Source organism: Kryptolebias marmoratus, linkage group LG24, assembly GCF_001649575.2.
Source record: "Kryptolebias marmoratus isolate JLee-2015 linkage group LG24, ASM164957v2, whole genome shotgun sequence".
Classification (NCBI taxonomy): Eukaryota; Metazoa; Chordata; class Actinopteri; order Cyprinodontiformes; family Rivulidae; genus Kryptolebias; species Kryptolebias marmoratus.
In genome coordinates this window covers 7,792,051-7,816,439 of record NC_051453.1, presented here as the reverse complement: position 1 = coordinate 7,816,439, position 24,389 = coordinate 7,792,051, and the positions used below count along the sequence as shown (strand labels likewise).

The 24,389-nt window shown below is 37.3% G+C and overlaps 2 protein-coding genes across 8 annotated transcripts; one reads left to right on the top strand and one right to left on the bottom strand.

Moving 5' to 3' along the window:
* Positions 1–690: 690 nt before the first annotated feature.
* polr2h (RNA polymerase II, I and III subunit H) lies at positions 691–3,915 on the bottom strand. 2 transcript variants are annotated; one of them, XM_037974285.1, is made up of 6 exons: positions 3,852–3,915; positions 2,538–2,622; positions 1,763–1,846; positions 1,480–1,573; positions 1,279–1,362; positions 691–1,083 (listed from the first exon to the last, which is right to left on the bottom strand). In XM_037974285.1, the coding sequence occupies exons 2-6, from the start codon at positions 2,608–2,610 to the stop codon at positions 966–968; spliced, it is 453 nt and encodes a 150-aa protein (XP_037830213.1). In that variant the 5' UTR covers positions 2,611–2,622; positions 3,852–3,915; the 3' UTR covers positions 691–965. The 2 variants fall into 2 exon arrangements, with proteins under 2 accessions (XP_037830213.1, XP_017268875.1); XM_017413386.3 differs by lacking the exon at positions 3,852–3,915 and adding an exon at positions 2,927–3,103.
* LOC108234382 (lisH domain-containing protein ARMC9) lies at positions 3,443–23,933 on the top strand. Of its 6 annotated transcripts, none has more exons than XM_037974283.1 (26): positions 3,443–3,635; positions 3,877–4,046; positions 4,266–4,391; positions 4,692–4,862; positions 5,265–5,420; positions 5,537–5,629; positions 6,345–6,366; positions 6,979–7,136; positions 7,276–7,374; positions 8,826–8,861; positions 9,975–10,009; positions 10,105–10,216; positions 10,735–10,827; positions 11,660–11,750; positions 12,272–12,395; positions 13,148–13,287; positions 14,228–14,304; positions 14,622–14,696; positions 14,961–15,051; positions 15,246–15,298; positions 16,021–16,119; positions 16,760–16,875; positions 16,964–17,202; positions 17,587–17,692; positions 20,498–20,706; positions 22,867–23,933. In XM_037974283.1, the coding sequence occupies exons 2-26, from the start codon at positions 3,972–3,974 to the stop codon at positions 22,887–22,889; spliced, it is 2,619 nt and encodes an 872-aa protein (XP_037830211.1). In that variant the 5' UTR covers positions 3,443–3,635; positions 3,877–3,971; the 3' UTR covers positions 22,890–23,933. The 6 variants fall into 6 exon arrangements, with proteins under 6 accessions (XP_037830211.1, XP_037830209.1, XP_037830212.1 ...); XM_037974281.1 differs by having other exon boundaries at positions 3,444–3,635; positions 6,342–6,366; XM_017413550.3 differs by having other exon boundaries at positions 3,445–3,635; positions 6,342–6,366; positions 17,033–17,202.
* Positions 23,934–24,389: the final 456 nt, after the last annotated feature.

Sequence of the window (24,389 nt, the reverse complement as noted above, 5' to 3'; positions counted from 1 at the left end):
CTGACATCTTCAGCTTAATGTAATTAAAGAATATGTACATATGAGCTTAAATGTAGTGTTAGTGCATTCCACTTGTATTTAAGCTTCCCATGCTCTTATACTGTGAACCATTGACAGTGTGCTTCCCCATCCTGTGACATCCATTACTACAGGCATGTAGTGGTCTGTTCTGTGCACAAAAGCTGCTTCTTTGCTGTTAATTCAATTTTCTGCCTCATGAGTTTTCACATTTTAGTTTACTTCCATCTAGAACAGATTGGGCGTACCAAAGAATTATTTAAATCCTAGTATGATGGGATTTAAAAAAACATTTTTCCCATAGTGCTAGCCCGATTATTCTGTCATCAACCTAATAATAATAATAGAGGTCAGGTCCCAAGAAATAGCAGATCTTAAGTCTGAAAATGAAACATAAAATAGTTTGAATCAATCATCATTACTGTGAGCACTGTAACACATAGGTTTAAGCCTCTATGTTGTAAATTACAACTAACACAACCTTTTTTGTCTCCACTACAGCACACAGCTTGTCTTTGTCCTCATATTACAAACATTTTTGCTGTGAAGCAAAGAAAGAAAATTCAACACGTTTCAAGTCTTTCCTGAGGCATATGGATGATAAAAACATCTGCAAAAAATTAATCCTACAAAACAAATTAAGTACAAAGATATCATACAAAGTAGCTTTTCTTTTTTATAAAAGAAACTTTTATTTACAGTTTGAAAATAGATTGAGGTTGCAAAAGATTGTTTGAGACCGTCTTCAGTCTGCAATACATCTCAGAGACATTTTGAAAAGCACCTACAATATAAAAAAAGTTTCCACAAGAATCCATGCGTTCTGTCTGAAAGCTGCCCATATGCTCCAGACGTAGGTAAAGTGATATTTTTGGGAATCATCTTATTACATAAAAGGTGACCCTGACAGTAGCAGAATTTGTGTGGGTTGGTGAGCAGACTGCGGCTCAGAAGGCCAGTTTTTTCATGAGGAGGTAGACCCTGGAGTCCACTTCGAAGCCATGAAGATTGTTGGCGTCTCCCTGCAGCCTCATGAGGAGGCCTCCATAAGACACATAGGCAGAGCTGAAACACAACACATGATAAAACTTCAAATCATGACACCAACCAAGAAAAAAAATGCACTTCAGCATTATGCACATTCCATCTTTAGATGCACTCAAATTTACATCTGATTTGTCTGTTAATGAGTTTTAATCCATAACAGCACAAGAGGCAATTTTATTTGTGAAAAGTCTGTGCTGAAGGCATTTTACTTACAGGCGTGTGGCAGCTTCTGTTGAAGTCTCGTCACCTTCAATCTTATAGACTTTTCCATACATCACATACTCAAACTGGTCTGCTCTAGAAGTTTAAATACAAATTGAGAGTACAAACATCAAACGGCAAAAAAAGAAATATATAAAAATCCTGCATGTTATGTGCTATGAGGAAAGAACGCACAACTGGAAATTGTCTTACCGAGACGGTCGATCATCCTGAGGATTGTACTCTCCATCATCTGGTGTTCCGTCTTCATATAATGTGCTGGCAATCACCAGTCTGAACTTGTCGCCTTGATGAAATCGACAATGAAAATAAATCATAAACATAATGGATGTAACAGATCCTTCTAGACATGAACACTTTGGCTTAGTTTTTTTTTTTTCTTTTCTCCCTGTTCTGGTAATACTGTACACGAGTCAAACTTTATTTAAACATAAACTAAACAGTAATAACTTGAATAAAAGGGTTACAGTCTCACCAAGATCCACCGGATAAATCTGAGTGTTCACATCCAAGATGAGGTCCATCTTGAAAGATTCACTTTCACAATGTAGCCGAGACACTGTGATAAATACAAAAATGCAGGTCAGCTGAAATAAATTTTTCAAATGTGATTTTGTTTTATGCTGCTTTTAATGAACCAGACTTTCTTGTAATGTTTTAAAGTGATGGTGATTTGGTTGTTTTCTCAGTCATATTTAGTCCAAAAAAATAAATAAATAAATTCTGACACACCAGCGAAGTGAACCACAAACAGATATTAGTCTAAAACATTTTTCTGGTGATTTGTTGCTCAAAACCACTTCAAAAAATTACAAGTCTGGTTTAATGAAAGAGAATAGTGAGAAAAGGCTAAAGACTTATGCACACTAATCAGCCATAACATAAAAAAACATCTTGCTTTATTAAAATATCAATGTCACTTGTATACAGGGAAAAAAAGCAGCTGAGTTTGTCTGGGAATAAGAGGGAATCACTGACGGAACTTGTTGTTATTGTTTCTTGTGTTGTTTATGTGTTACAGAAAAATCTACATGAACTGCCAAGACCCAAGGTTTGCCTACATAACATTGCCTTTTATTAAGATGAATTATTTTATACACATAGCAAGTTTTAGTTGTTTAAGCTGACTTTTGTAGATAAACATATAAGACTTATATATCAAAAGTAAGTAGAGATATATAGCTAATTGAAGTGTACACTTAGCTGTGGTCTGGTGTCATAATTTCACAGCTTATTTCAGTATTACATACCTCTGTCAAACTTCTTGCCATCAGGATCAATGTCTTTTACATCAAATATATCTTCAAATAGAATCCCAGCCATCTTAATTTCACTCTGTCATGAGTTTGTGAACAAAGAAAAAACACATTTGAGCCCGTTTTATTACAAAAAAATGAATGCTGCACAAAGACAGTGGATAATGAGATTTTGACTAATTTTGACTAAGTGAAACAGTTTTAAAGCTAAATAAATAGTAGAAACGTATTTCAACACTGATGAATTTCATACAAAAGGTATGACCAGCAGGTACAAGTCAGTTACTAAAGTTTTATTATCTCAAACATCTACTTTGTCTGACTGTCTTCCATTTGGCTAACTGCTAGCTTTAGCATACTGCTCAAATAAATGTTATGCTTACCTCAAATGAAGTTTATAAAATAAAAAAAGCAAACACAGGATCTTCACAGTACTCTATTCTGTTCGAATATAACAAGTGTTCCGTATAAGCACGGATTTGTATTTATTTTTTATTCGAATATAGTTTCATTCATTGCTATCAGAAACATACTGGTCCGCGCATGAACAATGTGTTCGACCTTTGACACCAGAAGTGCTTCCGGTTTAAAAATAAAAGAAGAAGAAGAAATTGTCTTTGTAAATAAAAACAAATAAATGAAGGAATCGAGAAACAAAAATATACATGGATTTTTTTTTATCAATATACACAAAAATAATTTACCTTACAAAAATAAAAATAATCGACACAACTTTCGTCCGATAATGTTACTCGTAAGTTTTACAACTTGCTTATTGTTTAATAAAACACGTTTTCCCATAATGAAAGCAATATTAACATTTTTTATATTAAAATGCTTTGTAAAAAAAAAAAAAAAAATTATTAGGCATATATTTTACGACATTCACCGTTACTTTCCGGCATAGCAAACGTTGCTATGTAGTTTAGCGTCCTTTTTGGCCGTGGTTGCTTAGCTAAGTGTTAGGAGACTGACTGTAAACAGGGCGAGCGAAGAACAGCCGAAAATGTGTTTTATAAATCTTAGGTATGGATAACGCCTCGGAGTACAATGTATATGCCATTTATCCACCTCAAATGACGCGTGAATAAGGTAACAGAGTGATGTTGATGTCTTCTCGTAGCGTTCACTGATTAGCTAGCTCGTTTTAGCTCGTTAAATATTTGCTAAAGGTGCTATGTGTCGTTTATAATACCGACAGAAATGAAATGTCCTGTGGCCAAAATTGCTAGACGTTTTTGCAACTTTACTTGAAATTCAAATAGAATAAATAATTAGCCATTGCTTTAAAGATGGTTAATTTCTTACTCAGTTTGCTGTCCTCTTCCTGCAGCCTCCCGGAAGGTTTCCCTGGATTATAATCGTTAATGAATAAAAGTAGAGAAGTCCTTCCTGTCCAAAGGGGTCTTTAATGGTTTTGGTACTCGCATGAGTTTCAGGGAGCCAGCCAAGATGGGGGACATCTTGGCAACAGAAGCCGATCTTCTTGGGATGATTAAAGAGGTAACACGTTTTGGGACAGGGGAATATCTAAATAAAAATACAGCGATGCTTCAATTTAATTAAAATAATTAAAACACGTTCTTGGGAGGGGGGAAATTGCAAGCATATTATTGACAGATTCACCAAGACAAATGTTCTTGTTGAGCGTTTTCCCTGACATATCTTCATCTTCCTCTGGTTAAGGTGAAGTTAATCAAATCTTGTTTCTGTCTTCTGCAGTACCTTAAGTTCGAGGAATTTGAAAAGACTGTTCAGATTTTTGACAAGGAGTGCAAAATGAAAGGCAAGCTTGTTTCAAAGCCAAGAGGAAGCACTCTCAGAGACTCCAAGATTCACGTCATTCAGGTAAAAAACATGATTTCTAAAACCTCTTGTTCGTTTATGATGGTTTGTTATCTGCAGATGTGGTGAAAATAGATCTGGAAGAGTAGGGGAAATGTGAAACAATGCTTACTATTAGAAAGTGTGTACACTACCTAACAAAGTAAATATGTCAATTAGGTGTTAAAAGCTCATCTACTGTGTATACTTTCTTTTCATAAAGGTACACATCATTGCACTTCAACTATAACTGAGTGATATGTGAAAAATCATCTTGTTGATAACGACTAATGTTGTCCATCTATTTAAATGGGACTTTTCTAGAATGATCTTCTTAGCTCTTTTGAGGATGGAGACCACAAGGTGTTCTTCGAAGTGTGGACAGAAAATATTCCCTCTGAGGTAAAAGACACAGATGCTGAGGCGCAGAGCCTTGAGTTCTACCTTCATATCCACTTTACTATCTACCCACTGAGGAGGCACCCAGGCAGACAAGTATGTAAATAAAACATTTTCTTACTTTTTGTTTATTGAAAAAAAAAAGAAAATCAGTAAATAGATTATAAGGTGTTGTTTTCAAACTGTCCACTAAGCTGCGCTATATGCTTTTGGCGCAGTACCTTTGACCAGACACTACACAGGATGAGTTTTCTGCGCTCTCTAACTTTGATACGTCGTCATTGTGTTGGTCTTCACGTTTGTACTTTAGTTTTATAAAACTCAAAAGTTGTTTAAAAAATAAACATATCCCGTGGCGAAGTTGCTTCCTAATTTAACATATTGAACGTACGTGTTTGTGCTTGTAACCAGACAATGATTTCACTGAACAGGCCAAGTGGCATTTTGTTTTTGACTTCAGATAAATGATTTAACTGGAAGTCTTGAATCTGTGTCCAGGACCGAGCAGAATTTGAGGAGAGGATTTCCTTCTTCAAGCAGTACCTTGAAACTCGGGGAGCAGCACTAAGCCAGACCACGGAGTTTTTGCCTTTTTACGCCTTGCCTTTTGTCCCCAATCCCACTGTTCACCCCTCCTTCAAAGACCTCTTTCAGGTGCTCGGAAAGTGTTAGAATGCTTCTTTTTTTATCTGGGGGGTCTGTGTTTTTCACATGTTAATTAGTTCTATCATCCATTACATTTTATTAATTAGATGTTTGTGTGTGCTTAGGATTCCTGGATACCGCAGTTAAAGTGTAAACTGGAGAAGTTTCTGTCAGTAACTCTAAAATCGTCCAAGACTCCGAGGCTGCTGACTTTATACGTATCCTTTTATTTATCGTGTCTCACCCACAAGGCCTTGCTGTGGAAACCGTCAGAGTGCAGATGGAGTTTCTTCATGTCTTACTCCCACTTACTGCTAAGAATAACAAATCTAACAATAATGTTACTAAAATTGTCTCTAAAATCAGTTTCTTCACTTTCGCCACAGCTAAATAGTTAGTTTTTATTTGTAAAAATTCAATTTTAGATGTATTGTCATTATGGAAATGTTATATTTGGAAGTGGTTTTATAGTAATTTACATTTAATTAACTTTAAACACGCGTTTACCCTTCATTCTAGACTGATTTAGTTGAACAGCTTAAAGGTTATATGTGATATATAAAGAGCAAATTTCTCTGTTTGGTAAAAAGGGAGTTTTTTACTTGAGGACTTTCCTCCTATATAAACGTTGCCTGAAATGCCCAAAACGTGTTTGCTGCTATACATCTCTGTAGATAATCTACAGCACATAAGAGCTGTGTTTGCCTACACAAGGGCGTTGGACAGTGGAATAGTTTATTGATAAATGGAACGTAAGCAAATATTGAATCGGTTCTTATATCTTCTCTTACAATAAGACGTATCTGCCGGAACCTTTGCCGATGTCTATGATAAGTTGGGTCTGTTCAAACAGGATGTGTAACATTTTTTATAACTCTAGTTAAAATGCGTCAATGTAAAAATGAGTCTTCTTTAACAGACGTCATGCAGAAGGAGGGTGGAAGAAGTACTAAAGGTAAAAAAAACCCTGTAAAAGCATTTTCCTTATTGCAGTGTTTTTCATAGTTTCATTTAATTATTTAACTTCATCTTTATTTGGGAGGAGACCACCTGATGGCAGTAATACAATTATATCTCAGTGCCATAAAACCTTGCATGTTTTTTTCAGAAAACCTTTTAAAAGACAAAATGTATTTGTACATACAGTAAAAAGTTTTTTCTTTTAGCACTTTTATCTTTAATTAAAAAAATACTAGAAATTTGTACTGATCTGTTTTATTTTAAGAATATGAATAACACGAGCAGGTTAGTTTACGTGAATTTGCTTTTTTTTGCTTATTCTATAATTTTAAAAGCAAGAAGGAAGCACTTAATGTTGTGGTTTGAAAAGTGGAGATTATTTGAAGCTTTGCCAAAGATAAGCTGTGGACAGAAGCTCCACTAGTGCTTCAAAAGGTTGTTTTTTTCTGTAAAGATGGAGTTTAAAGGCAAAATGAAATTCAATACATATATTTCTCTTTTTTAAGTTATGTTTGCAATATGAGAGGTAAAAATAAAACTGATATTTGAACAATGTTGGTGCTGGTTTCTGCACCCTTGCTCTGACTATTTTTCTGCAAATGCACAGAGGCCATGCAGCAGTTACAGCTTCAGCTTGCTGAATCAGAACGACGCATCACCAGCTACGTGCGAACGTTTAACAAGATGCAAGCCAACTACCACAACCTTATCGGCATCACTGCTGAACTGGTCGACTCTTTGGAGGCCATTGTCAGTGGGAAAATGGTGAGCCACATTGATATTTTGTGATATTCTTAAAGACAAGCTGCAGATACAAACTATCAACAGCTGATGGTCGCAGATCATCCAAACCCTTTTTTTATGAGTTGTCCTGAAGCTCGAGGGGCTGGGGGTTTTTTTGCAGATCTCCCCTGAGTACCTGCAGAGTGTGTATGTTCGCCTGTTCAGCAGCCAGATGAGGCAGAGCGTGGTGCAAAGCACTGATTTCACCAGGCCCGGCACTGTAAGTACCACACACACTTACACACACAACCATCTCTGTAACCTCCTCCCCTCCTTCACTCTTAATTCTAAGAAAAGACACGGGCACAGACAGGTCAAAGAGCAACTCCTGACGGGATCCACTTCACTAAAGGCTGGTCAGACTGTCACGCTGTTTTAAAAATGATTTTTAAACATGAAGGACCAGTGTAACGAGTGTCTCCCTTTGTACACTGAGTCGCCAACAATGGCCGCTTTACTACACTTTATATCCTGGAAACATATAACTGAATCCTGGTTTTGCATTACTCATATTACATACTACCCAGAAAGTTATGCATTGTAAATTAACTATTTCTACCTGTCACAGTGGCTAAAATAATATAAAAAGACCTACATTTAGAAACATAACTGTAATTATCAGGGTATAAAAACCCCTCACAACTGACTGTCTTTAATGTCTTTAATTGTTACAGCATGACAGCAGTTCATGCTGCTTCCGTGAATGCAAACATTGAGCTCGTTTTAAGACCTACAGGACCATAAAAAACAGCTCCATCATAACTGTTATACATCTGTTAAAACGCTGGATTTGGTTTTGATTCCTTTTTTAGTTATTTCTGAACTTTATCAGCTTCTTTTCTGTTATCTCAAATTTGACACCGGGGTTAGTTTGGCTTCAGTTCACATTGCATTTGAAGTGTTTCCTTGACTTTATCTTGCAATCAGCCGTTTCTAACTGAAGGTTGAAGCTTTAATTGTGCCCTTTTCAAAGCCACCACACTCAGCTGACAGAACCAGTAATTTCACCTGACTAATAACCGTAGTTACTAGTGTTTTGACTCTGATGTTTTTTAAAAAGTTTTAATTAGGATCCAAACCAAAGTAGTGGCACACCAAAATGACATAATGACACTAATGAATACAAAGGTCAGTTTAGCCTTAAACCTACATTTCCCAGATAGGGCTGTGGGAAACAGAAGTATGCTTTCATTTCTATTTGTAACTTTTCTGTGGATTAGTTAGTCACATAACTGCGCTGGCTCTGTCATGTTCTTTTTAAACAAAGGCATTAGCGTTGGCGTTATTCCTCTTTTCCACGACATTTCCACCCCATCCCCCTGGCCTGAGTGGTTGTTGGTTATAACAGCTAGGTGCTCATCGTGTTTTAAAACCATCTTCCTTATTGAGAGGCAGCTTTTTAGCTGTCAAACCTCAGAAAACACAGCTCTGGCTCTACAAGCTCTAAAACTGCTCTGATCCAAAAGGGCTAAGAAATGATCGAGCTTTCAGAAATACCGTAAACTGAAAGAAAACATCTGTAGTTGAATAAATAAAGTTAACGCTCAGTATTCTTTGATGTGCTGTTGAATTCTGGCTTTTCAAAGTTGACATCTTTATAGCTTGAAATGAACAAGTTTTCTTTTGTGTGTGTGTGTGTGTTTTCTGTGTGTGATGCTTTTGTCCGCAAAGGGATATTACTCTATGAGTCCCTATGATGATGGCTATGTAAGTCTGATAAGTTATCATCCTTTCTTCTTGTCACCGCTCCTCTTATCTTGCTTGTACCGCAGTGTCCCCTTCTCATTTTATTGTGATTATATCTACCCTCTACCTTCCTTTGCCTGATCCCGTTCTCAGTCCATTTTCTGACATTTTTTGTCCTAGTTTCAAGAGATGCCTGTCTCCATTTGTGTAAAACCGAACAACAATGCCTTTCAGAGCACACCTCATAATTATAGTCACTTGTTCCCGAACACTACAGTCATTGTTCCTCCTTTCAACTCTCCTTATAGCTCCTCTGTCTTTTATAGTTTCAGTTTTCTTCCTTTTATTGTAAACATAACAAGAATGGCCCTCACTAGGTGCTTGGATATAGAAGCGTTTCTATTCTATCATCAAAAGTTTGATGGTTTACAGTAATAGGAGTCACTTAGGTGACTTTTTTTTATTAATTCTATGGCCTTTGGGGAAGTTTGTGCTCTCAGAGTTCTTCTAGTTACATATTTTTTGAGTGCATAATGCATAAAGCATCGCCTTCAGCAGCGAGCGATAATCAAATGACACCTTAGAGGACATTAATAACTCTCTGGGAAGAATGACTGTTTACTGCTGCCACTTCATAAGGTCAACCTCTCTGGCTTCAGATTGTATTTCAGAGCTCAGTTTCCTTCCTAGGTGGAGATGAAAAAGTTTAATCTGCTTTCTGCAGAAACACACCTCATCACTTTCTTTTTCTTTAAAGCCTCCATCCCCTCCCCTAAAGTACACCCATAGGTCTGATGTACATTTAAACTGAGGTGCAATAACTGCAGGAATACTAACCGACCTTTTTTTGGTAATGGGTCTTATTGCCTTATTGTCAGTGCATGGACAATAAAAAAAACAGTACTTCATATGTAAGCATGTAACCAAAGCATGATGTATGCATGTCTCAACGAACTAATCATTTGTTTAGATAGTTGTTAACTTGTATGTCTTAGGTGGAGGCAACTACAAATTGGTAGGAGGACAAGACAGTAAAAATAATAAATGATAATGTGACACTTGCATGAGTTTTGTTTTGTACACTATAATAAAAAGAACTATTGGCCTTATCCCTAAATGTGCTTTCTGTTTAAGGCCTCCTCTATGCTACGAGCATCCATTGCACCACAGTAAGGCTTGAATCCTTTTTATTTATTTATTTATTTTACTATTTTGGACAGGTATTCTAAAACATGTCTGACATCCATTTGTTCTTAATCTCAAGGAGATCGAAGGAAGTGCCAATGTTGCCCTCATTAGACTATGAGAAGCTGAAGGAAGACTTAGTTGAAGGCTCAGACCGGCTGAAGTGTCTCTTGCTGCAGGCGCTGCGCTGGGTATGATCTTATTTTTTCCTTTTTTTTAAAAAAATTTATTTTTTTTTAGTCTCCACTTATTTTCTCATTAAGTAAAAAAAAAATCCTGCCTTTAAACAGAAACTCTTTTAAATTTGGGCCAACGTGCTATTTGACTTCTAGAACAAGCATTGTAGATTTACCTCGCTGCAGATACTGAAGCCTGATCTACTTTCAGTCCTTTATTTTGTCTTTATTAATCATCTCCGCTTTTTAGGACGCTGCAAGAAATCTTATAAACTCTATTCTTTGCAAAGCTGTCATTAGGATGTTTGAGAAAGGTTAATGTTATATACAGTTACTGCTGCTGTGATGAAGATGAACAAAAAGAGCAGTGTTTGACGTAGCAGACCAGAGTTGTCCTTTTGCAGAACAAAAAAAAGCATTTTTATTTTTATCTCCTGGAGGTCAGCAGTTTTTGAACCTGAATGAAAGAATGTTAGTAGTTCGTATACAAGGTTTTCTAGTCCTAATTCTTGGATCTGTTCTTGTTCCTGCAGAGACTGACTCGCTCCCTCCCAGGTGAGCAGAGAGACACTGTGCTTCAGGCCTACATCACCAATGATCTGCTGGATTGTTACAGTACAAAGCAGGTGGGGCAGCAGTTTCAATGCCACACTTTTTTTGGTCCATTTCACAACAACCGTATCAAGGCCTAAAGCTTGAGAGTTTGGGTTTGCCAAACCTCATCCTCAAAAGTTTCAGTCACACACACTTTTCTTTTCCTTTTCGATAGCCTTCTCTGTAGGTGCTCCTGTTACTGATAATCTCCTTCAAGAGAGTAAATTATCCTCTTCTGACAGCTGATTTGTTTCTGTCGTACTTGCCAGATTGCTCGAAGCCACATCTAAATGACACTGAACACTTACTGTATGGACGCAGATTACCAAATGTTCTGAGATTGTTGTGGAACAACGGTTCTCTAGTGCCAGAAACATGAATAATGATGGGAAGTCAATTGTCTGTTCGTTTCAGCCAGCCTGTGGCCCTGTGGCTGTTCTAGCAACAAAGCTGATATTGTAGAGAACAGAGCTCGTATAACCGAAATTTGTTATGATAATGTTTTTGTGGTTTATGTGACACAAAAAATTCCCATTGCAACACATTTAGTCACAGTGATGGGGGATGTATTTGGTTTGTAAGGAGTTTGGTGGAATTTAAATAAACTCTAAAATATTTATTTTGAAAGATTTTAGAATATCTTGATGGTGTTGTTTTAAGAAATAATAAAGCTAATAATCATGTATCTAATATCTGAAATGGCTTTTTGTTACATCATTAACGCGCAAGCATTAGTATGAAATCTACTGCCTGTAAAGGAGTATCCAGCAACAAGTGCCATATGACATGGTATATTTTATAGTTTAATACATATTCCTAAAGTTACCAGTAATTTGTTGTTTTGTTTTGTTTTTTTTTATTTAGAAAACTGTGCTTCATTTAATGAGATCAACAAATGAGGTTGTTCGTCAATACATGGCTCGCCTCATCAATGCATTCGCTTCCCTTGCAGAGGGTAAGTTCTCAGCCATTGTTGGATTTAGTTAAACATCATCATTTCATTGTAAGATGAGTCACTGCCTGCTTGACCCAGTTGTGGAAACTGACTCTTGGATGCCTCCGTGGCCTTCAGCTGATCAGTGAAACTGCTGATGATGCTCTACAGCAGCATACAATAGACCGTAAAGTGTGGTTTGTAAAAATACTGGGCTCAGTTTTCATTCTCCACAGCAGAGAACAACTTTAACTTTTGATATCTCTAGAACATCTTGCAATATGATGCAGGTAAAACATTTAATCCCCCTACTCACAGGTAAGAGTTGACGTGGTTGAATTGTGTTTGGGTTAGGGTTACCTAAAGGATGACTCACCAGTTCATTTGTATCTTATATTGTTTTTGCAAGTGTTCAGAGTTGTCCTTAATGGGCCAATTTGTGCATTTTAAAATGGAAATATCTACTCTTTTTTTACATAAATAAACACTGGAAGTATCTATAATCATTTGATTTTTATTCCATTATGTGTTCATGACTACAGGCCGGGCTTACCTCTCTCAAATTCCTGTTCTACTAAAACTTCTGACCGAGGCACTAAGGAAGGAGGATAAGGACTCCCTGACTAGAGAAAATGTTCTGGTGGCTCTGCAGAAACTCAGCCTCAGGTACATTTCTACTCACCGAGGGCTGAAGGTAGTTCAGGCAGTTTCTTCCCTTCAGCTGCCCTCTGGACCTTGTTTTAATTAATGAAACTTCACATCATCTGTATTTTATTTTACTGGTCTGAGGAACACATTTTGTCCTCCCTTGTCTCAGATGATGATGATGAATGTCCAACAATAATAATAATAATAATAATGATGATAAAAACGTACACATTTTGAGCACTCATTCAGCGAGCAGTTCAGAAATTGTCACTTCTCCAGCTCCGAGTAGAAGAAATTCAACCTCCCTGTCTTAATCTCCATCCACCTTTAACCTCACGTCATGCAGCAGTCACTGTATCTTGGAAACTAAAAAGATTAAATCATTTGTTCTGACTTTGTGCATTACTTAACTGCAATTTGTATCAAAAGCTATGTAGATTGTGTAGTTTGCTAAGTCTTAGATTGAGCTTGATTTGCTGTGTGGTTTATTGAGTGTAATTTGTCTTCGATCTCTAAAAACACACACCCTGTAGAAGACTAAAATCAAGAAGTCCAAAGATGGGTGGAGAAAAGTGTCTCGGCCTTGTAATCTTGTTGCATTTTGACCAAATTATTTCACCCCCTACAATAACATAGACATTGTCTGCAATGATGTTTCCTTAAAGAATGAAGAAATTATTGCATCATATTATATAGAATTTGGTCACTTTTGTAAATATATTTGTTGGGATATGCTGTAAATGAGATGTACTGTTCTGTGCTGTTGTTAGGAGGAGCCAGCAGACAGCCATGATCACGGATGATCTGATTGGCTGGCTTGTTGACGAGCTGCAGGACTCGGACTACCTCAGTGACTACACTCTGGAGTATTCTGCAGCTCTGCTGATGAACTTGTGTCTGCGAACTAAAGGTAACAAAACGAAGCCCAAGCAGATGCAGATAATAATGACAGGCCTCTGCCCACTTATCGAAATGTTACAACACAGAAGTCAAATTCATTAAAGTGGCTTTTTTGAATAATTTATGTATGGATGTGAAAGAGACTGATATTTCCTACAGGTGCAAACCAATAAAATGTTGATCACATAACCAGTTCATTAATTTATGAGCTCTATTCACTGTGCACGTTCCATAATTGACAATTCTTCCTCTTATTTTGAAGCTCTTTGTTGTTATTTGAGAATTTTATAAACTACTGCACCCAAAATTTAAATAAGATGCATTCATTCTTTTCTGTCATCTCACAACAACTTGGCAAAGAAACTGTAATCACCTCTCACCTCTCTTGTGTTTTGTAAAAATAAATAACAGATATCACAAAAAACATTTTGGAATCGTAACCCAACAACGACAAAAGTGGTTGCACCTCCTCCGGCTTTTATAACTGTTTTATTTCCTGTTTCTAACATTTGCTTTCATATTTTTTTTGCTAAAGATTAAATTACCTTGCCTGTTTCTTCTGCTTGAGCTTTCAAAACAACTACTATTATTATAAGAGTGTTGCAGAGCACTAAAGGAAATGTGTGACGCGCGCACATAGAAGTAGAGCTAGGCTTGAAAAAAGTGATGTGAGAATTTCACTTGGCCTATGTTTAGATTAGTGTTGGTTTTTTCCTGTCTGTGGTTAAAGGCAGCCACAGCAGAATCAGTTTTGTTTTCTTTAAATTGCATTTTAAGTGTTTTATATGAAAGAAAAATCAGTTGACTGAATTAACAACATTATTGGGCTTGAGGAAAGCACTTGTTGGTTGATCAATTCAAATAAACACAAAAAAGAATTATTGTGGTTGGGGTGTGTATTGCAAGTTGAGGTGTGGGTGTGTGTGTGTTGAATCTCTTTCTGTTTGCAGGAAAAAGGAAGTGCGCAGAGAACGCCAAGCATGTGCTAAAAGTTCTAACGGACCTCCTCGGACATGAGAACCATGAGGTGATTCACACGTCTGTCAGCACATAGACACAGATGTTGCGCAGACAATGTGAGGAATCTGCACACAGAGCACATTCATAGAGAGCGCATACTGTAAATCATCTGTTGGACCAAAGCCTTCACGTATAAGTTTATTCACTTTTTATTAATTTTACTCTATTGAAAAATGGAAAATAAAGATACAAACTTGCTGCCAAGTCATTAAAATGTCCAGATTATGTATTTTGTGTACCAGAACTTCCTAGCTGCATGTTCAAACACACTGTCAGTATTTGTACATTAAGAACTTGTTTTTGTTGTCACTTTGCTTTCCTCAGATTCGACCGTATGTGAATGGAGCTCTGTATAGTATCCTGTGTGTTCCCTCGATGCGACAGGAAGCCAAAGAGATGGTGAGAGAGTAAAATTACCTTTAACTGCTTGTCCTATATTTATCTTCCCTATTTTAGTTAAAGAAAACATAATTATAATGTAGTTGTTAAAATGATTTGACAGTTCTGTCCCAAATGTAGTCATTTTAGCTTCAGCAAAAACTTATAATTAATCTTTTGTTTGGTTACTTAGTTGTTCATGTGGAAAGAAATTAGAAAATTAGCATTTAATGTATAATATATTTCCAAGTGACTCTAATGAACTTAATGCTTTCGTGTGTTTAGAGTGTAGAGGAGATTCTTCGCTGTTACAACAAAGAGGAAAACCCAGACCTTAACAGACAGATTGAGTTCATCATTAAACAACTAAACTCAGGTTAGTTAAATCTGCAGTAGATACATCATAATATAATATCCTACATTTAATATTCTGTATTGTGTTTCAGACACTTCAACATTTCAAAAATGTTTGCATATCATACATTTTCCTATGTCTTTAGAATTGTATTCCAATGTGAAGTAGGTGACACATTTCTTTTGTTTTTTTTTCCTATGATGTTTTGTATCCAGGCGAGGAGGAGGGACCGGAGTCTGATGATGAAGAAGAAGAGGATGACAATGACGTAAGCCTCCTGAAGGCCTATGAGGCATAACAATGCATTCACATTATTTGTCTACTTCCCAATAATCCAGTAAAACCGTAAGGATCTATTAAAAAATCCAAACCAACAAATGTATAAAACGGATGAAAAACGAGAAGAAGAACAACATGGATTCTTTTTTCCATTATGTGCTGTTGATGGCTATCTTGACGTGACACAGATATTGGGTGTCTCTCACCTGTATAAGTTGCCTGTGTTTATCAGGAGCTCCTGGGCTTGAAACTTTGAATATTTGTGGGAAAGTGACTCATGGAGATGGGATATAAAACAGTATTGTTGGGTGTGTTACTGTGTGTGTGTGTGTGTGTGCACGCAGTATGTGGACAGTAAGTTTGTGCTCTTATTTTTATGGTCTTATAAAAATTCTTTATTTATGTACCAGTAGAGGGTGTACCTAGTGTACTTTTTACTATGACTGAATACATATATCTGAATGTGAGCCCCCAAAAACTACAGACAGCAGTCTCCTGTTAGAACCTTGCAGGTCTGTATATTTAACTTCATGAGTAGAATCACGTTAGTTTTGTTTGGGAACATAACTAAAGTAACTTCCTTTGTGTAATGGTGTTCACTGTTAGAATGCTCTTCTAAAAGTTGCACAATTGACGCCGTCAGTTATGTTGATTTGAATTTTAACGACAAAATTGTGTAATTTCCTCTGATTCGTTATCTTTGTGCGACAGGAAGATTTGATGGAAATGGACCTCGATAAAGAGGAAGTTCTTCAACTGCAGCAGAGGGAACTGTCTGGGGAAACTCTGCTCACCACCGAGTATCTTGGAGTAAGAGCACAACATCTGCGTGTGTATTCACAAAACGAAGGCATAATGAAGCTTTCACTGCTGGGTGATTGTTTGCGTGCTCCAGACACACACAGTTTAAGCCACACGTGCTTCTAAATATCAGCACGGGGGATATTTTGAATGTTTTAAAATAAATTGAACACATTTCTCATCATCCTTGTTTCTTTAGGGATAAACTGGGCATGCAAATATGATAATTTCACGAAAAAGTCCCTTAAATCAAAATTAATGCCAGTAACACAGCATCTACAAGCACAGATATCTGTCTTCATTTGAAAATTCTAATCACCAGGAGGTGTTTTTTTCAGATTGAGTTAATTAACAGCAGGGATAACTCACAGTCAAGACTAATTAACCTAATAATTAAAAATAAACTGCTAATTAAAAAGTTAATTACTGAGTAGCTGCAAAACTACTGGAACCACTGGGACATAATATTAATAGTGTGTTCTTTACTTTGCCCAGAACCTGTGTGTAACCCAGAAATTCTGCTTTGGATTGGTTAAATGTTTTATATATATATATATATATATATATATATATTATTTACACAGACTGATAAAGTCGAATAGCATGTTTTGCTCAAGCATATTTTTCTGCCATTATCTGTACGTGGTAGATCATGACCAACATGCCAAAAGTGAAGAGGAAGTCAACCCCTCTATCGCAGCCAAATGTTGACGAACCCTTACAGCGGCCTGTCACCCCTAGTTCTCATCGTAACATGAGCTCAGGGTACGTTCAGTACACACACACACACACACAGTGTCATAAAACCCTAATTCAAACTGGCTCAAACGTTCTGTTTATGTCTGTTTTTTAGGCTTAAAACCATGATGCTAACCGTCTATGAACATCCTTATTTTGTCGTTTGTCGTCGTGTTATCGATAGTGAGAATCGAGCCAGCAGTCAGAGCCGTGAGAGCAGCAGAAACCGAGATTACCTTCTGAGCAGACAGAAGAGTGAGGAAGGAAGTCTGATTCCATCCAGATACAACTCACGACCTCCCACACGCTCTGGCAGTCGCCCCAGCACTGTTGATTCTCTGCACCACTGCCTCGGTGTGTATTTAATTTTTTTTTTTCCTAATATGACTTACTAATGGCTGAATAATGTCATCGCATTTATATAGAGGGGTAAACTAATGCATTTGTGATGTGGTTAAATGTTGTGGCCTTCGTACATTAGATGTTTGTTGCCTTTAGAAGTTTTTAAGGAATACATTTCTCCACAAAATAAATGCCAAGCTGCTCATGGCCTATATTTGCTTTCAGTAAAAAAAAAAAAGTCAGCACAGCATCAGCCTGTTTGACAGTGTGTACCAGGACTTCTCTTTTTGTTACATTCAAGTTTTGTCTTTGAATAAAAAGGGCAGATATTTAGTTTTACTCCATAAATAGTATGATGAAACTCGTTTCTGATTTCACCCTCTGGTCTCCATCCAGACTCAGAATGTGGGCAGTTTTTCCAGGATTCAGAGTTGGATGGGTCGTATGAGGACAGAACCAGACAAGAACGTTCCCAGGAGGAACACAATGGACATTCTCTAAGGTAAAGTGTCCCACAAAAGGGCACAAACACACACATGTATATTGTGAATCTGTTATATTGATTCAGTTTTTTTGCCCATTGCAGTTGGTACGCTTTGTGTTTTTGTGCTGCCGATCTTGAGCATATTTACGCTCGCATAACCACAGATTTGTTTCGCCTGTAGTAGTTTATATTCATGTTTGTGGGCAAATATTGTGCACAAAAACTAAGAATTTCTATAGGAAAAAAACCAAAGTTGTTTTGTTTATGAGAGAGGACATAAGCCAGCTTTTACACCCTATAAGCCCTGATAAATTGGATGACACTGCTCTCCATGTCGGCAATGTTTTTCTTCAACTTTCACTTTTTGTGTGTGTGTGTGTGTGTGCGCAACCAATTCAATGTTTGTAAGGTAGTGAGTGCCAGGGGAAGAAATAAGACCTTAAGTCCCTCATGAATACATCACATACTAAGTCTGTCTCGTGTATCTGAGCAAAATATTCAAAACAACAATGTTTATTTCTGTTTTTCATACGTATTGCCTCTTTTTCAAAGTGACAACAGTCACTTCAGACAAGCAGAGCTTTGTATTTTTACAAATAAAAGTGATGTTTTTCTTCTTTCAAATTATTCTGTTTTTACTGATCTTTTCTGAAGCATAATGTTAAAATCTGCAGTGAATCGCTGATGAAGGCATACAAAAGATGTTTTTTTTTGTATTTTGACCATTAACTACTGCAAAACATTTCTAAAATTTCACTTTTTTTTAGGAAATCTTTGATAAATTGGAATTTGAGCCAATGTTTTTTATTCTTGTGCCACTTATGTTTGTAATATTTTTATCAATTCAAGTGATAAAGCTCCTTGGGTGTCAAGCAAACTATTTTCAGCTACAGAATAGAAGTCCAGTTGGTTTTGTTTTTGAACCTTTTTTGTATTTACCATGTCCTGGATGACTGAGAATTTACACCAGCATACTAGTGCAGTGATTTCCAGATAAAAGGTTAACTTACCGTACAACTCAGGGTTGTGTAACGAAATGTTTGCTTTAGAAAAATTTAATGGTATAATATTAAACTTCAAATACCACAGACTGATTCACTTGAAAAATGGCAGATAAAAGAATCACATCTACGTTCTAGACAGATATTGAGGCAGAAATTAAAGAAAAGATTGCAGTATTTTCTGTCTCACAGTAATTTCAAATCAATAAAAGTGGTTTAAACATGGATTTTTCTTCTCAGAAGATCATCTTCCAGCAGAAAATGAAAACAGAATTACATAAAATGATTAAACAGACATGATCATGTTGGCTCATTAGTGTTTCTTTTGTTAAAGTGATTAAAAATTGATGCAAATTTTAAAAAAAAAGGAACAGAACTCTGCAGAAGTTTCTGCCCAGCCCTGACATGTGTGTTTGTATGTGTTTGTCTGAGAATAGAGTCAACAAGAGTGTCGGACGCTGATGGGTGAGTCAGCACTGCCAAAGCTGGCGTGTGAGACTGTGACGTGCGTTTAAACGAGCAGCAGCCACAAAGAAAGCCTTTCAGTCCAGCCTCTCGTGCTCCGTCTCTCTTTTAAATCCCAGAAGGAACTTGACTCCGAAATCCCGCCAAGAGTAATGAGTTCCAGGAAAGCCTCGGTGCATCCACCAGCCGTGTAAAACACCTCCACAATGCAACCTGGCTGAGTCCAAACTCAACAGCCCGGTTACATTTGTCTGAATGACAAGTCCTTTATACAGAGATTAAAAACAGGCTTTTATATTGGGAAGAATAGGATCTTAGCAACACAGCAGTTTGGCAAATTTCAGATAACCACATGCTTTTTTAGTTCGTTTGTTCGTTAAAAAAACAGAACCTAGAAAATAATTGCATAAGGTGATGTTTGGGAATAGTCAAGCTGTTTTTTAATAAGCTTTTATTTTATTCTCTTCCTCCACAAGCGATTTCTGGTGCCTTATGGGTAAGAATGAGAAACTAAAGGCACTTTATTCAACATCTCAGCCAATGTTGTTGTGATACTGTACAAGGGCACCAATATTGTGCCTCCTAATAAGAATGCAAAGATACAATCATAGCGCGTTGCACTCATCTATAGAAGATATAATCGCTGATTTGGAGCCTGTGTGGGTATCCTGAACAGAAACACAAATGAAATCCATCCTTTTAGATATGGTGTTGGATTGCTGCACAGGATGTAGGTCATTTGGCTTCTGTCTGATAAGGACATTAGGGGAGATCAGCCCGGTGCCTTGTAATTGGATGCAGAAGAGCCGTTTATTCATTACTATACTGTTTCGCAGACATTTTTACAGACTGCTATTTCTGTGGTTTCAGAGACACGACAAAGTGCAGCCGCTACGTTAAGGAGAAATATTTACAAAACTGCAGATGAATTATTAAGTATACATAAATACGTAGGGTTTTAGCTCAGTCTCTCGATTCCCAAGTCAACCAGGTCATCAGTAATCTATAACCAGAGACAAGTATATCGACTGAAAAGAATACTATTCCATGTCAAGGACAAGGGCAGTCATAATGTCTTTGCTTCAAGCCCCCTGTGAAACTCAATTTAGTCATGGCTGTGCCTTGTGATGACTAAATAGCTTATTAAATATGAGAACAGTTTTCCTGAAACATGCCTAAAAGACAGTCAGTAAAGAGCACGGCTTTTTGAATATGCAGACTTACAGACATCAGATATATAAATAATGTTTCAGTTAACTTAGATGCAGTTATTTGTTTAGAAAAAGAAAGTTTGCAAAAAATGATGCCATTAGTTGGTAAGCTTTCCTTTTTTTTCTTTTTTTGTAATTCTCACCAGCAGTGGTGATTATATCCCCGCATTTGCAACCAAACCCAAGATTCCCCACACCCCCGGCGCCTCGGACAAGCAGAGCAGCGCTCAGCGTGACCGGGGGCTCGTCCTGGCGCCCCAGTTTTCCCAGTCGGAGCCACAGCAGAGCAGCCGGCCTGGCTCTGCCAGCTCCACAGCAGGAGGAGGAGGAGGAGGAGGTGGAGGTGGAGGTGGAGGTAAGCATCTGTTAATAGTGAGAAATCAACAGCCGCCACGAGTCAGTGCTGGCAGAGTTTGGCTCCAGCGGATCATGACTGGAGCAGTTTTAATGGACCTACAGTAGGCCGTTTTGTCTGTGACCCATTTTTAGGACATATTCTGAACTTTGGAAAATACGTTTCAGAGACATATTGTATTTCAGTAGTTCAAAATAATGAAAATGGAAATGTTACTGGCAAAACTAATCACAGAAAATTTTTTTAAGGTAAAGCAGCTGACTGAAATACAAAAACAGATTCTGTCTTTCCTTTTTGAAGATAAACGTAATTTTTATTTCTAAAAACTCACCAGTCCAATTCTGACATTTTATCAAAATAAGCCGTACACTGCAGACATTAAACTAACAATAAAGCCGTATCTGACAGATGGGATCTTTTGTGCGTTCACGCTCAAATGTGTCAGTTTCCTGTTTCATTCTGATTGATTTCTGTCCCTCTCCGTCTCACACCTGTCTTTGTTGTTGCTTTTTATAACTAGCTTTCCCCCAACCATCCACCCTAACATCTAAAAAAAAATAAATAAATAAGACTTTAAACAGAAGTGAAATTTATTTTAAATTCATAAATTGTGTTCCAGTTTCTCCCATCTTAAGTTACACGGTTTTCACTGAAAGTCTGTAACAAACTTAGTGTTTTGTTGGTGCAGTTGTCAATAACAATACTCCATAGTCAGGTTACAAAAAAAAGCAATGTTTAGGCTAATTTGCTCACACAGGCTGATCAGATTTCATGAGCAGTATATTTCCAGTGTCTTACCTTTATCTCTGTTTATTTATCTTAAGCTCATCAAAGATGGTATACATTAAAACAAGTATTTTACAGTTTCAAGCATGAGGATGGTCTCTGATGGCCCTTCATTGTGAGACTGGACTGTTCTGTGTGTGTAACATGAGAAGTCTGAGGTAGTTCATTTGATTAGTTTCAACATCCCAAAGAAGATTAGGACATAAAAAAACTTTAAGAGTAAATAAAAACGTTTTATTTAATGTAGACATGTTCATTCGTACAGCAAGCCAAGAAGAACACGGCGACAGCTTCCCAGTTCCATGAAACCGTTTCCCAGAAAATCGAAAAAAGGGGCAAAATTGTGTTAAGTTTTTGTTGACCGAAGAAAGTCAATAGCCTGTCCGACCCAACTAGCTTTATTAGCTTTCACTGTCATATCTCACACAAAGAACTGGAGGCACTGCAACAAAGATCTGGTGCTCTTATCTTTTGTGATAGCAATCTCTCCATGCACTCATGCATCTTAACTGCATTTGATAAGTGTTTACGTCCGGCTCTCCTGCTGAGTCACTCCTACCATAAGCTTGTAAAAGTGCCTAATGGTCACTCAAAGCCACCACATCCTCCTGTGAGTGTGTCGACCCTCTGAGATCTGGAAAGTGTCCGACATCTAGAGCTCAGCTGAAAGGGCAGTAAGCAGACACACAATTCTGCTGTCGGCTTCTGGAACTGTTTCTTTTTTTTATTATTCTCTTTTTATATTCACTTGAATGTCAGTCAAGCTATAACTATGTGTAATCTTTGCTGCTGGATGTACTCTTGTCTGAGTGCTGGGAGGTAACACCAAACCACACAAGGAGAAATTGCTTTAGGCCCACCTTCGGTATATACGCATTAGTAGTGGCGGACACAGACAGGGGAGCTGTTTGTGTTGCTGACCGAGCCGACCTCTCCGTCAGTGCAAACAAAGAGGAAAGCCTCTGCTGGATGGAAAATGCAGCATTATCCTTGTCAAGACGGGTCACCCCCACCGAGTGGACGTGGTGACAGATCACCATTATTTTGTAGAAAAGGCAGAGGAAGTGCATCAGTATTTTGTAGGGCTGCCGCTCCTTTCCTCACAGATAACTCCAAGAAGGAAATCGGTTTATTTTTCTGCTTTTTATGAGTCTTATGATGATGGAAACTTTAAAGCCTGCAGTGCCAAACACTAAAAAAGTCATGATCTGTTTATTTTTTTTATTTTTTTATTTTTTTGTCCAGTAGATAAAGTTTTTGAAAGGTTGTTTAGTCCAGGGTTTGGGATTTTACAATGAACTGGTTAGGGTAGATCCTCCACCTGCCTTGCGGTTCCCTCCTTCATCCTTTCCTCTTCTCTCTCTCCATCTTCAGCCAAACAGTCCAAGAGGAGGTGAAGAGGGAGCTGTCACCATGGGGGAAGCACTATCTCCCCAAGAGCGTCGGGCTTCCTGTAACCTCATCCCCCTCCAGGTTGCGATCAGGGTCAGACTAACAAGGATGGTTAAGGATCAGCTGCGGCAGCGAGAAGAGGAAGAGGAGTGGCTGGAACAATGTGCAGGATTGTGGCTGTACATTTCCCCCCCCCCTCTAGGCTTCAGCAGTCTCATTTGGTAATATAATACGAAGGCGGACAATAATCACAATCACCAGCCATGCAACCCTGTGAACCCTGAAGCCCTTGAATTTCTAAAGCTTTTTCTTAAAGGTGGTAGTTGGAACACAGTGACAAAAGTGTTGTGTAATTGGATACAAGTTGTTCTCTCACTTGGACATAACGCTCTGATCTGGAGCTGTTTAAAACAAAATAGTATAGGACTTTCTGTTTTTGTCCTGACTCACTGGTTTCTCACATTTTTTTTTCTTTCTTCTGTAAGAATGGAGAGATTTTCAGAAATATCTCTGTGTTTAGACTTGACCTCAGTCAGGGTTTAAAAGAGAGTTTGATTTATTTAAGAAATACAACAACTACATGTGTATTTAAAGCCTTTGTACTTATTATGACAATTAAAAATTCAGCAGTTCAGTAAACCAATGAATTTCTCTATATACTGTATTTACATTAACTCTTAAAAGTTCCACATTCATACATGATAACACCAGCTGTGCTTAAAATGTAAAAAAAAACCATTTTACTGTAAAGTTGTATAAAAAGAGGGACTTCTTTTTGGCTGACACGCCAGGAAACGTACAGATCCCTGTGTGACTCGTCTGATTAATACTTGTTTTTCAGTTATATTAGTAGCATTTATTGAGGACATCTGTGGAAAAAAACAACTTGAATTTTTGTAAATACCTTAAATTTGTCATTGCTTGCATTGTACATTTGCAGTGTTTGCTGCTGTGGTGATGTGTATTTATTGAAAGTGCTACTTTGTGGTTATTATGAATTTTGACATGAGTTTAGTTTTAGTAGTTTTAAATAAATTTGTGTCACATCACCTGTTCACTGGTCCTTGCAGCCTGACATACCTGCTGAAGTTAGTGAAATACCACTGAAGAGCTTTCAGCTGAGTTTGGCTTCATGTTAAACCTCAGTAGGTTGTAAAAATAATGCAAATTGCTCACCTACACACGTTTTATTACCAGCCATTATTGTCATATTGGACACCAGAAAGAAAAACAACGATTTGCAGTTACTTTATTACCATATTAAACAAATCTGATCTCTTTTTTTTATACATTTATATAACTCTAGTGACATAAAGTTCACTTTTATGTCATTAATATTTCACATTTTTAGAATTCATACTCCTTTAGGGCTCATTTATCACTCATTTTTATCTGATACTTCCTCTGTTTCCTCTTCTCCAAGCACCCCTCTGTTTAAGTCTTATTGATTCTGTGTCATTTCACACGGTGTGTGCTATTTGTGCGTAAGGATCTTGAAAATTGTA

Excerpts from the sequence above, each read along its gene's own strand:
- polr2h (XM_037974285.1), bottom strand. The coding sequence starts at position 2,610 with ATGGCTGGGATTCTATTTGAAGATATATTTGATGTAAAAGACATTGAT. Across the intron at positions 1,363-1,479 it reads CAGGATGATCGACCGTCTCG|AGCAGACCAGTTTGAGTATG; the intron begins GTAAGACAATTT and ends TTAAACTTCTAG. Across the intron at positions 1,084-1,278 it reads ACAGAAGCTGCCACACGCCT|CTCTGCCTATGTGTCTTATG; the intron begins GTAAGTAAAATG and ends GTTGTGTTTCAG.
- LOC108234382 (XM_037974281.1), top strand. The coding sequence starts at position 3,972 with ATGAGTTTCAGGGAGCCAGCCAAGATGGGGGACATCTTGGCAACAGAA. Across the intron at positions 13,288-14,227 it reads CTTGTGTCTGCGAACTAAAG|GAAAAAGGAAGTGCGCAGAG; the intron begins GTAACAAAACGA and ends TTCTGTTTGCAG. Across the intron at positions 16,876-16,963 it reads CATCGTAACATGAGCTCAGG|GCTTAAAACCATGATGCTAA; the intron begins GTACGTTCAGTA and ends TCTGTTTTTTAG.